At 36.7% G+C, this 13,264-nt stretch overlaps 1 protein-coding gene across 4 annotated transcripts in view; it reads right to left on the bottom strand.

Moving 5' to 3' along the window:
• Dync1i1 (dynein cytoplasmic 1 intermediate chain 1) overlaps positions 1–13,264 on the bottom strand; it is a 295,555-nt gene that overhangs the window by 253,360 nt on the left and 28,931 nt on the right. For 2 of the 4 annotated variants that reach the window (XM_047561955.1, XM_047561952.1), the window contains exons 2-4: positions 11,457–11,573; positions 4,145–4,259; positions 1,347–1,488 (exon numbers count right to left, since the gene is read on the bottom strand). In XM_047561955.1, coding sequence (XP_047417911.1) covers positions 1,347–1,488; positions 4,145–4,259; positions 11,457–11,564 — 365 coding nt within the window. In that variant the 5' untranslated portion in view covers positions 11,565–11,573. The remainder of the gene's footprint in view (positions 1–1,346; positions 1,489–4,144; positions 4,260–11,456; positions 11,574–13,264) is intronic. The other 2 variants (XM_047561956.1, XM_047561953.1) reach the window with 1 other exon arrangement.

A 13,264-nucleotide genomic window follows, 5' to 3' on the forward strand; every position in this document is an offset into this window, starting at 1 on the left:
AAAAAGAATATTCAAGTCTGAAGCACACCAACAGGCAGATATGGATGAAAGAATTATTGTCTTATATGTTGGTTTCTAAAAGAAAAAAAAAAAGCAAGTCTATAATGCAGGGCAAGGCTAGATGATTGGTGTCCTCTCATCCATGATTTTGTCTATGAAACTGCCTAGGCCTCCATGCAAGCAATGCACTTTCAGATGAATATGCTTATGATAATGCATTAGATGATAAAAGAAAAATTCAAAACTTCCTAATTCTCCCTCCATAACATATGGTGACAAACAGTCGGGTAGACAAAGTTTAAAAAGGTACATAGGTGAGCTAAAAGGCTGATTGGTTAGAAGAATGCTACTGAGAATGGCTGCTTCTCCCTCTTTTTGAAGTTTGATTAAAGTATTTTATGATTTTTTTAAAAAATTAAGAGTCAAAGCCAGGGGTCACAAATTCAGAGCCCACAAGCCAAATCTGACCCATAACTGCTTTTAATAAAAGTCCTTAACATTCGATGTTTAAAATACTAATGCATAAATTTCTAGGTTCTGGTGAAAACTGGAAGATGTGAAAAACTTGGGTCCATGTTTCCAGATGAGTACAACCACCTTGAAACATCAGGAGGCCATCTGGCCTTACTTGCTTCAGGTCTCACCCCACACCCACTTATATTGCCTACCTATGGGCACCTACAAGTTTGAATCCTGGTAAAGGCAATTAGCTTAACAGAGTTATCATGACTGCATCCATATTAATGAAACTTCTTTTCTCTTTTTATATCTCTACCTTTCAAATATCCCTTGGATGGTCAAACTAGAGAACGTCTACAACCTCACTCAGAAGTTACATAATCTATGAGTATTGATGATGTAATAAAAGTTTGGCAACTGATTCATGAAACAGAAACAGTCAGCCCTTTTATCAACATCAATAACAATGACACTTTGGGGAATGAATTCTCAAATTAGTCAACTTTATTAAGCAAATTAACAAGATGTTTGAAAAATTAAATTTAGGGTTAACCAAAGTAGAATAATGAATAATGAAAAGCTGGTAATATATTCAATTTATCATTGGCCCTTTCCTGCTTCTTTTATTTCTAAGCTAATGGAATGTTTATGCTTGCTAAGCAAGACACATGGTCATAAATTAGCCCACTCCCACTCCAGGAAGAATGATATATAAGCTTATCACTTCTAGTGTTCAAAATCATTGCTATGCCACTCAAACCAGCAGCCAGCATGAATTTAAACAAATGACCCAGCACACTTGAAGATGCATGCACATTGGACAGTGTGTAATGGTGCTGTTTTGTTCTCAGGCTCCCACCCTCATCTTTTAAAGGGACAATTCTTACCTTGTTAATGGCCCCAGGTCGCCTGAGTCTTGGCTTCCAGCTTCACTGGGGGTGCTCACTGATTTCGAGGAGGGAGACATAGGGGTTGGGACTAAATAATGAAAATAACAGGTATCCCATGTTAAAAAATGCAGCGGCTGCACTGGTGAAGAGCAGTGTCAGACAAATCAAAACAAAGGGGCCCAAATTAAAGTGGTTGTATGGCCAGGAGAGATTGAGATGGGATAAGAAAAATAAAAAAGAAAAGAAAAGGAAAGAAAAGGAAGAAAGTCAAGTGAATTTTTCATATTTTGGAAATTAAAATCTGAAATGAATTTAGACAGAATTGACTTAGGGATTCTGAGGCCATGTCCACCCTAACAAAGTAAAATGGAGAATCAAAAGAGCTCTCCAGATAATTCAAGTCCAATATTCTTTCTAGTATGAACTATCCAGATAATTCCAATTCTTCATTTTATTTTGTTAGTATAGATGTGACCTATTAAAAATAAAATGGGGTGTCTATAAAACTTTAAAAGAGCATGAAATATGTGATCCTGAATAATTTTAAATGGCCAAGGAAAGTCAGAAAATCTGCCTTATATCTGCATTTGGAGGGAAATGTATTGTTGGTGGCACGTAAACTGCTCTGCCACGAGAGACAAAGTGACAGAGAGGAAGGGTAAATTTGAACCTGGTAATTTAAAAATCCTTTTCAAAACAAAGGAAAATGCCAGGCTGCTTTATTTTTACACTTAATTAATAGTTTCATCCTATTGTACCATTTACTGCATTTGGGACATTTTTCCTTTGTTTCTGGCAGCCCTAAAAGGCACCGATATAGGCCCAGAAGTCAACTGCTGCTCTGAAGACAGAAGTAAAAAGTTCAAGGATCAAGGTTGGCATGCGCTGAAAATCTGAGAGCAAGGATAATAAAGAGAGAATTAAAGGAAATGCAAATGTATTTTTCTTCTCCATCCTTCAGATACATGCCAAATGTCCTTCAGAGAGAAGTTGTACCAAATAGCCAAGATGGCTCCAGGCCAGATGATTCAATGGGTTCTCAACATCACACAAGCCAAAGAAGCCATATGGGCAGAAAGAAACTTCAATACAGAAATGTAGATTTCCATTTGGTTTCAATCATGTGCAATTTCCTTTTATTTATTTAATAGGGTAAAGGACTTAACTATTTTGTCCAAATCCTATAGCACAATGGCAGATCTGTCAAGAAGCTGGGAATTTTCATGTGGTTCCACAATTAATTCACCAATTACCCTCAATGCTAAGTTAGAGGGTAAGTCAGAGAGAAGGAAAAAAAATTGAAAATGGGATCTATTCTTGCCAGGCCCCTTAGCAGGGTTGTAGGAACAGTTGAGAAGTTGGTTATGGTTTAAGGTTGTTTAAATGTTTTGTTCTTAAATTTTAATTACTGACTTTATACAAGGTATGGGAAAACAGGGTCTACTACTACTGTGTCTAACCAGTGTTGACATAGCAACAGCATTTCAAAGACTATTTTGAGGTACAAATATAATTGATTGCAAAGTGTCCAATTTATGTCACGTATCAGCTAAGTTCAAAGAAGTTTGCCAGCTTCTCAAAGATGGTACATCAGTCAAATAACCGCTAGGTGACATCTTCCCAACCATAAAGAAGTAAGAAAAATAATCTAATTTTATTAGGGCTTATCATTTCATCATTGGACATATTATTTTATGTACTACAAATTGAGATTAAGTAAAAATGGTTTTTAATAGTATTTTAGTTTTATGTGTATGCATTAAATTATACCCAGCAATACTTAGTAAATACATAGTTTTTTCTTATTCATATCATTAGAAGCGTTTGTTGCATATGTATTATTTCTATTCTTATTTTAAGTTACTATGGAAATAAATGAAATTTTATTTTAATACAAAAACCAGTGATGGAATTAAAAGAAGATAAATCATTTTAAATAGATCTGATATTGTATCTATTTCCAAGTATTATTTTAAAAGCTTTTTTCCCCTATATTGGATAGCATGTAGTTTTACAGACACCCTGGTATTACTCTTAAACGTATGAAAAATAAAAGAATAAAAGAAAAATAAAATAACTTATCACATGAAGGGTAAATAGGTAAGTGACAGAATAAGCACATGCACAGTTATCTTTAGCATAAGCAAAACAAACAGTTCAATATGCAGACCTTAGAGATAAAGAGTTCATGGACAAGCAACTAGGAATGAATGAGTTGGAGGAGGGCACCGTAGTGAGAACGCCAATTCGAAATGAAATCAAGATATACGAGAGAATCAGAAAAATTTAAACTTGTTTATTAGCTACTAATCTGCTGCCATTGTAAGTTCTCCTTCAGATTTCCCACTGATCTCTCTATTTTCATCATGAAATAACTCTATGCCTGCCATGGTTATGAAATTTATGAGGATTCACAGCATTTAGATAGGCAAAGAGAAGTTGGGATTCAGCCGTGGAAATGAAAAACAATTTAATAAAAAATAAATTCCAAGATGTCTTGTATTTCCCAAGTGGCAACTCATTTAACAAGTGATAAAATCATCCACTAATCACACAATGGCAAAGTTCAGCCATGTGATCCATCAATAAGCAGCAAATTGCTGCTGACTCTACAACCTTTCCTCCCATCTCCTTCCAGCCCCCTCAATTCCAAAAATGCATGCAACCTGAACCATAAGCCATAGAGTTACTTAAAAATAAAAACAATACAGCTAAAGACGTAAACGAATAGTAAATGCTGGACATGGTATAGCCTACTCAAGTTCAATTTGAGGAATAGTAGCACTTTTAAGTACCTAGAGGGGGCTCCGGTGATATACCAATGCTTTGGAGCAAAGCCTCTGTCTCCCGTCGTTTGCGATCCAGATCAGAGTCATCTTGAACAGGTTCTTTCTTCTGCTGCATATCTGCCTAAAAAGTGTGGATGTCGGTAAGGAAAGTTAAAAACATAACCAAATGTATACTTTTCCTGGCTGAAACAGAAAGTGGTAGATGCACGGCAGCGAAGCCAGGCAAAAGCCCTAATAGATACACCCAAATGTATAAAGGATGAAAAAACACCACAACTGCTCATTTAATGATTACTGACCTACTGCTCTCTTTTGATTGAAGGTTTTCTCCCATCTCTATCACATGGCATCAAAGTTTTTGGAAGAAACCATCAAAGTGAACTATTTCTGACTGGGGCTATGAATTTTTCAAAAAGAATTCTGTATGTTGTTTAGACCTCCTTGTCCCTCCTGGGACATCAGTTCTTTATGAGTATATATTTGTAGTATTCATGCCCCATGTTTGGGATTGTGAAAATAAGAATTATTGGAATTTAGATGAAAAGTAAAATTATTTATGAAAATCTATAGCTGTACAATACACTATTTGCACTGGTAGTGTAGGCTGTTCATGGTTTAAATTAAAGTGGGCTAAATTGTCTTCAAGCAATACAGATTTAACAATACAGTAGTACTATAAATCTTGTTAGTCGATTCTGATTTTTTAGGATTCCTTTAGACATGTTAACTTAAAGAAGAAAATTATGTAAAAAACACAGTGCAAAAAATCACTTAGGAATTCCTTTCATGAATTCTGCCTGAAACACTTCACATGTGGGCATCCCAAAATCAGATCATATCCCCAGTTTGTGTTTTTACAATATCATGACAAATTAAAATGCAAGTTAGTAAAGATCAACAGAGGTTTTCTGGGAGAAATTTTAATATTCCAAGTATTTCCTCCTTTTCATACCACAATTATTACTCCAGAGGCAGTATTCCCCCGATCGGCAACATGAGAACATCGAAGTGTACAACCTCACTAGAAAGTTTTGTAAGCTTACAGGAGTGAAGCCGTCTTCAAGCTTTTCAGAAACCAACTATCCAGTTACCCTACTCCAGGGCACGTTGGGCACCCTAACAGGTACATTACCTCCTCCAGACATACGAAGCATAATTCATGTCTTGGCATCTGAAGTAGAAAATATTCAGGCAACTTTTGACTTATCCCCAGTTGGTAACCTACACCCTGATTATAAGCCAAATGCAGCTTTGGCTCTGGGCCCAACCCTTCTGTTATTCACTTTGGGCTTAAAATGCACACATAGTTTTTAAGTCTATCTGTCATTAGAGAGAAAACTGTCATTGTGTAGGCCAATAACTGCTAAAGAGAGTACTAGAGAATTTTAGCCCTCTCAAGTAAACCCAGATTCTGAAATGGCACTTTAATCTCTACCAGTAAAGATATGAAAGTTCATTTTATTTTCCAAATGAAACATTAAAACTACTGAAGCAGTTCCAAAGTTTATGTGTACCACACAGAGGCAGAGACAAAGCTGAGAGAGGATGCTGCATAATGAGGATCTCTATCCACATTTGTCATAAAGTCAAAAGGTGGGAAGAAGAAAAAGGGAAATAAAAGAAAAGGGAATTACCATAGCAGTTACTGAAATACGAATGAAAATTGAAATTTGTCTTCAGAATCTAGTGTAGAATAGTGTGATGTTACAGCGAAGAGTTAAGCCATAACAGAACTGTCAGTTTTACTGAGAGCAGATACTTGATTGCTTTGTTCACTACAATATGCTCACATATAGATCAGGGCCTGGCACATAGGAGATACTGAATAAAGATGTGCTGAATGAATGGATCAGTATCTGTCTTTTGTGAGTATTGTTTTACAATTATAGAGTCTTAGATCTAAACATCATTTAGGCCAATTTCCATCAACTATACCCCATTCAGGAACCTCTTTTACAACACTAGACCAATACAACTAGATATATAAAGACCCAGCACTCACAAGAAACCCACTTCCATGTGATAGCAACAAAGATACCTTTAATTTTCTCTCATTCTTTCAACAAAAATTTATTGAAGGACAAGAGTATCAGTAGAAATGAAACTGAGAAGTTCTAATACAGTTTACACAGAGTACAAAGAAAAAAATTTGCCTAATATTTTCCTTCTGAACAAACTTAGGGCATATCATTCAAAACTTTCTGTCCTAGATATCCTGTGCAGAAAGGCACAGGATCTATTTTTGGTTTTTGAGATTTATTCTAATTTTAACCAGTAGTTTTCAAGAAGCACAGTGGAGGGTAAATCACATGTCAACATGTGTAACCTCATGTTGTACAAAAACAATACCCCTGAGCTCCACTTCCAAAATGTCACTTCCATGGCACAAGGACTCTGCAACTCGCTCTCCACTTCTGACCTTTAAAATTCTTTAGGAAATAAGCAATATGATGAAATTACATATATTAATAAAGATAAATTCATCTAGATATAACAGAAGCATAGGAAAGTTATTAACATTCAACCTTGAAAAATGCAAATAGTTGACAGGGGCTTTTTGTAAATAAAGATTGTTACCAGTTAGCAACTTAAAATAAAATGTTACTTCATCTAAGACAACCACAAGGAATGCCCTAATCATGAAATTTTTTATTTTTCCCATATAAATACTACAGAATCCTATCATTTTAATGACTCAATAAGGAGTGATTCTGTAGCATTAGTAATTAAAAATCTGCAAGGTGCCTTTCCTAGCAAGTAAAATTTCTATTTGTGTGGCATAATCACAGCTGAGACCCAGAGAGGACAATCAAAGGAAGAAAATTTGCCAGCTGAGAATTATCTATCAATCACTTTTCAAAGACAGTTCCACATTTATTAGAGGGACAAGTGAGGACAGGTCAGGAAAGTCATGTTCATCCTACCTTCTAGCAATTCGGTTTAAGGCCAAAGACAGGGTGAAATTTCAGGGTAGCTGCCATTAAACTCACCTCACTGCATGAGAGGCAATTTTTCATGAATTTGGGCCTGTGTCTTATATGGTGGTCATTATATTTATTTTAAAATAAGATTTCATCCATAATACCACAGCCAAGAAATCAGCACATCCAAAGGAGCAGAATGGCAATTTTATATATGTACACAGTTTTCTGGGTTCTGTGGAGATAATCAACTTGGGTGGTCCTGACTCACTGTAGTTTTCAAAGTCATGGCAAAAAAGTCACTCAGTTTAGCATTAAAGAACATTTTATTCTTTTTAATTTTGAATTTATTTGTTTAATTTGATAAGCCTAGAGAATGTTTTTATAAACTTACAAGCTTACAGCTCCCTCTCTACAAACAACACAAAAATTGGCACATTTTAAACTTAGGAGTCAATGACAGCATCCAGTTGATGAAGCATTATATAAACTCAGGATTAGAAGCTTCCAAAGAAATCTGAATCTGCAGAATGAAATTGCAGATACTTGGAAAGGGTGTTTGGGGCCAGCCTCTCCAGACATGCCCAAACTAGTTTTTGTTTATTATTCACTTGTTATTCATTACATAACATTTTTGCTGAAGGTCTATTATGTGGCAAAGCCTATGCTGTACAATGGTTAAAAACAACAACTACAAAACAAAACAAAACGGTCATGCAGACCTGCCCTCCCAAACTTGCCATCTAGAAAGACAATTGAAGAAGCAAATGTACAACTTTGTGCTAAATGGTTTGATAAGGCCAGGGGCAGAGCACAGATCTAACCTCCTGATGGGTGGATAAAGGTGTCAGCATGAGCTTTCTGGAGAAAGTGACGTTTGAGATGAGAACAAAAAGACATGCAGTTAATAGCCAACCAGGTGAAGAACAATAGGAAGAAAGAGAAGACTATGAAAGCAGAGGAAAGAGAATTTTAAAAACTTTTATTTTAATATAATTATTAACACATACTAATTATACAAATTAAGATGATTCACTGTGATATTTCCATGCACACATGCATCATGTCTTGATTCTTTCCCATCTTCTCTACTTCTACTCTCTCCCCCAATCCCCAATCTCCTTCCCAGTCCCCTTTAGTTGAGAAAAGAGAGTTTTATAAACTTCCCATCAACAGAGAATATTGTCCAAAAAAGAATATGCAAGCACAGATTGAGAATCCCAAATCTGAAATCCAAAATGCTCCAAATTCCCACACTTTCTGTGAAAACTTGATGCGGCAAGTGGAAAAAATCTTACACAATGAAATTTTGTTTTGTGCACAAAATTATTTAAAATAATGTGTAAAATTACCTGTAGGTTATGTATGTAAGGTATATATAAAATGTAAATGAATTTCATGTTTAGACTTGGGTCTCACCCCCAACACATTTCACTGTGTATATGTAAGTTTCAAAATCTTAAAACCCCCAAATCTCAAGTATTTCATATAAGAGACACTCAACCTGTAGCTGAATGTGGCTGGAATGTGGATTTAGGGGAGTAAAGAAATGGGTGAAAAAAGAGTCCTGTTCTGTCTAGAACCTGATGATCACTGTAGATTGGGGAGGGGTTGGTGAAAGAACTACCTAAGGTTTCCACTGGCTGGATGAAGGTGTCCTTTATGAACTAGAGGTGAAGGGGGACTACTTCCAAGACTTAGACCTTATTTTCTTACTTGAAAAAAAAAAAAAAAGAGTTCAGGATAGAGTACTTCCAGGTTTTTTCTATATACAAAATACTATAATCCCATGAAACTAGGGTCTAGAATTACAGGATTCTTCCAAGAGTGGGGCATTTTTAAATACCTTGCCAGCAGTGATGCTGAGCAGTGTGTGCACATCCATTCTGCCGCATCCCAGCCACTGACTCTGGTTGCTGATCTCAGAAGCAGGATGAGAGTTGTTTCTTACTGACCTGTTTCTCTGCATCATTCACTGTGAATCTGCACAGAACTCTGGGAGAAAAGTACCACTCTTTTCTTCAATTTATAGAAGAGGAAATAGACTCAGAGAAGCCCTCACTAAAGACCATTCTATGAAGAGCCAAGTTGCTCAGTCAAGTTCATGTTTAAAAAAAAGAAAGAAAAGAAGAAACAAAACAAAACAAACAAACAAAAAGCCCTCTGTGCATAACCACTAGGAATTAGTGCCCTCTGTCTGATTACATGATTACATTGGCCACATAAACCAAGTCAGCACAGTTTGTGAAAGATGCTTAAATTGAATAGAGGAGAGATCTTTTTGAGGAGAGAGACTATGGAGAAAAAAGAGTTATTGCTGGGATAGATCTTAAACATGATGTAGTCCAGTGCATCACAAATTCTAGCCTTTACTCGGTTCTTTTGAAACAGCAACTAAGAATGGGAGAAGAGGACTCTGAATAACCATGTGACTCTGTGGAGCAGAGTTGAGTTAAAAATGGTCATAACGGCCCTTTCCACAGCTTAGAATTGAGGAAACTAAGACCTTATGTGACTGTAAGTCCAGAACCAGGTAGAGGTCAAGGTACTCCCCAGAGTCCAGGTGTTCCACACCCCCTACCACCTGCAACCCTGATCTCCCAGGACTCTTTTTGCGGTATAAGAGGCTAAAACTCCATCAGGTAAAACTTCATGGTGTGGAAGCAAAAGGGGTATCCAGCTTCCATCAGTCTGGTTTGCCTCTAATTTCCCCCAAAATGTGCAAAAGGAAAAAGATGAGGCAGACAGCGTAATTTGGAACCAGATTTTCTATATCACATCATGTTTTGGGGTAATTCTGTGAAATTCGAGTTGGATATTAGAATGTCAGCTTAAAAGGAAACCAGTTATTAGTAAAGGATAACAGGTGCTTTAAAACTACACTAAGTGTTGACGTTTGAAGGAAAGGAAACATAATCACTTAATGCCTTTTTTGGCTGCGCATGGAAATGAATAGCCATTCCTTGTCAATTCTCACCTCTATTTCACCCAAAAACTGCATACATAACAGCAAAGATCTCCAAGGGAAAACCATTATGCATGATGTCAAGGACAAATAAATGATCACATCAATCAAAGTGTAATGGTGTGGAGAGATGGGAGATGCCAGAGGGCTGAAATGCAACTGCAATTATGTTTTACTTTGTTGGAAAATAATAATTGTTAAAAATCTGTTACTTTGGTCTCGCAGCCTTGGAGTATGAAACAACACTTATTTAGATTGCAAGACATTAAAATACTGTTTCTTTTTTCTTGAAGAAAAATGCAGGGAAGCAGTTCTGGGTTCAGTATACACAAGTGTATCCCACCGTACAATGTTTTCTCCGTAGGAGACTATGCAAGATTATCTTTGGCATCTGGTTTATGTAGGAAACCCAGGCTATTTCTACACTGCTACAATGAATTGGGGAATTAAAAATAAATGATTTCTTGGATTGAAATAGTGATATGACAGCCAGGCATTGAACTGGGAGTTGCGAGTCTTTAATTCTGAATCTAGCAGCAGAATAGCTGCATTTTACCTCTGGGTCCTTCCTGCTTTGTTGATATAAAGAGGGGCCTCGATGGAAGGTCTCTAAAATTCCCTTCAGCTCTAACACTTAGTATGTTATATCCTATACTACCCTATCCATTCTTTAACCTACTTTCCCCTTAGCAGAACCTAGGATTCTTATCTACCATGAAAATACATACCATGTAGGGCCCAATGGAAATCCATCACAATCTTTTCTACTTTTCTTCTAAAATATCTAAAATAGTCTTTCTGTTTTTTATTAGTACTGGGGATTGAATCCAGAGACTCTTTACCACCAAGCCATATCCCCAACCCTTCTTATTTTTCTTTTTGAGACTGGGTCTCACTAAGTTGCTTAGGGCCTTGTTAAGTTGCTGAGGCTAGCCTCAAGTTTGCAATCCTCCTACCTCAGCCTCCCAAGTCACTGAGATTACAGGCATGTGCCACCATGCCCAGAAAAAATAATTTTGCTAGTAGTTTTTTAAAATAATCTTGTCTTAAAACTGACACTTATTAAGCACTAAACTATACCTCAGATACTGCTAAGTGCTATTCAAGATTAACTCTATTAATCCTCACAACCCCACAAAATAAATACATTATTGTTCTTAAGGATAGGAAAATGAGGTGCCAAAAGGTCAAGAAATGTCCAACAACAGAGATCCCAGACTACCTGTAGGGTTCTATTCAAGTTTGGAGTGAACATTGGGTTTCAGATAGCAATGACCTTATTCTCCTGAGGACATAGATACCCACTTGTTTTATCCAGATATCAAAAAAGTATCCTTTGAAGGGGTCTTTTGTATCCATTTGACCAGTCCCTCAGAACCAAGTGATTTTCCTCTTACCACAAAACACCCACACCCCAACCTCCAGTATTTACCTCTTTCTTTTTCCTCTCCTCTTCCTTCCGCTTCTTCTCTTCTCTTATCTGTGCTAAGCGCTGCTTTTTGCGCTCAAGCTCAGCTTTTAAGTCACTTTTGTCAGACATGTTGGTTTCCTTGGAGAAAAAGGGGAGAAAAGTGAATATATAACTTTTCATGTTCTCATTGTGAAAATCATTCAAAAGGAAATGCAGCTAGAAAATGTGATTTGGAGGTAATAATGGGTCCTATTACTTATCCTAGGTTGAAGAATCAAAAATAAATTAAATTAAATCTGGTCTAACTCTACATAAATCTTCCCCTATTATGCAGACATAAAAGTCTGAAGAAATACCACATTATCATCTGGTCTGAAAAAGAAGAGCAAATTACTTTGAAATAGGCAACATGTCTCCTGTACAAGTTTCTTAACAAATAAACGAGAGGAGAGAATCCTAAAAAAGAATCATCATCATGACTTGCAATTTAGAATAATGGGGCAATCCATCCCCACACTGAGAACACAGGCGCCGTAAGTCCTGAGAGACCCGTCCTGCTCAAATTTCTATAGACTCCATAAACATTCCTCCACTGGGCCTGGGCACATGGAAATTTCATTTTGCCTAACATATGTATCAGAAAGGACAGCTGCTGAGGACCTAGCAAGTTAATCTTTTTTCTCTGTAAAATTCCTCCCAAACTTTCACAATTAATTTTGTGTCCATTACAACCCTAATTCTGTAAAACTTTCATTTGCATACAGAATGCAATATTGCTTATTTTGGCACTTACCTTTTTCTTCATGCGTTTTGTGAACACATGAAAGGGAGGTAACACTGGGGCAAGTTCTTGGGAAAATTTATCCAAATGAGACTTAATTTGAATGTTAATTGTGATGCGGCTGCTGGTGGTGCTGGTACAAGAAATATTTTAAAACAAAATAAGTTTATCAATTATCAATAATTATATATTTGCTTTTCACATCATGGAAGTAAACAAGATGGAAACTCTGAGAAATGAAGAACATCCTCTGACCCAAATATCTCAAATAAAGAAAAACAGCAACTATAAATATCATGAGTATTCACTTGTACATTATTTGTATGCAACTATAATAAATGTATAATGTATTCCTCAGTAGATGCCAGAGTGATGGAAGGCAAAAAAAAAAAGTACCAAAGAACAGAACAATATGAGATGCTCAAACTTCCTGTCACCGTCCTTGGAAGGTAATCATGAACCTACAATCACTCTTAGACATGCTGTCAGATAGACACACAGCTAGGAAGTGTACTGTGTTCCTGTTGGACACATTTCTGCTCACAGTGTGATGGCAAAGACTTGCAAAATAACAATGATCACAATAATCAATCTCTGCCATTCATGATCACACCCTGTCTTAGTTTTTCAACAAACATTTGCTGAATATTTAATCTGTGCTGGCCACGTTATAAGGTATAGGGATACAAAGACCGGCAACACCAGATTCTTCCTTTCAAGGAGTATTGAACTCAAATTCCTGGACTTGTAGTGTAACAGGGTAGGTGTCTGAGATATTGGCTTACTGATTACAGGGTATCAGGTCCTTTGCACTCACTATCACATTTGTCACCACAATTCAAATAGACTGGTACAATAAATGTCTTTTTCACAACTAACATAAAGAAGGCTCAGCAAGACCTGTGACTACATGGCCAATATGTGGCAGAACCTACGTTGCAGCTTGCATGTGCTCTAGCCTACCAAACACTTCTAACCTCCACAGTGTAAGTTCAGAGGAAATGCAGCGCAAAATAATAATCAAGATCTGGGGGATTAGGCCATGGTG

This window comes from Sciurus carolinensis, chromosome 8 (genome assembly GCF_902686445.1).
Source record: "Sciurus carolinensis chromosome 8, mSciCar1.2, whole genome shotgun sequence".
In the NCBI taxonomy this organism is placed as follows: domain Eukaryota; kingdom Metazoa; phylum Chordata; class Mammalia; order Rodentia; family Sciuridae; genus Sciurus; species Sciurus carolinensis.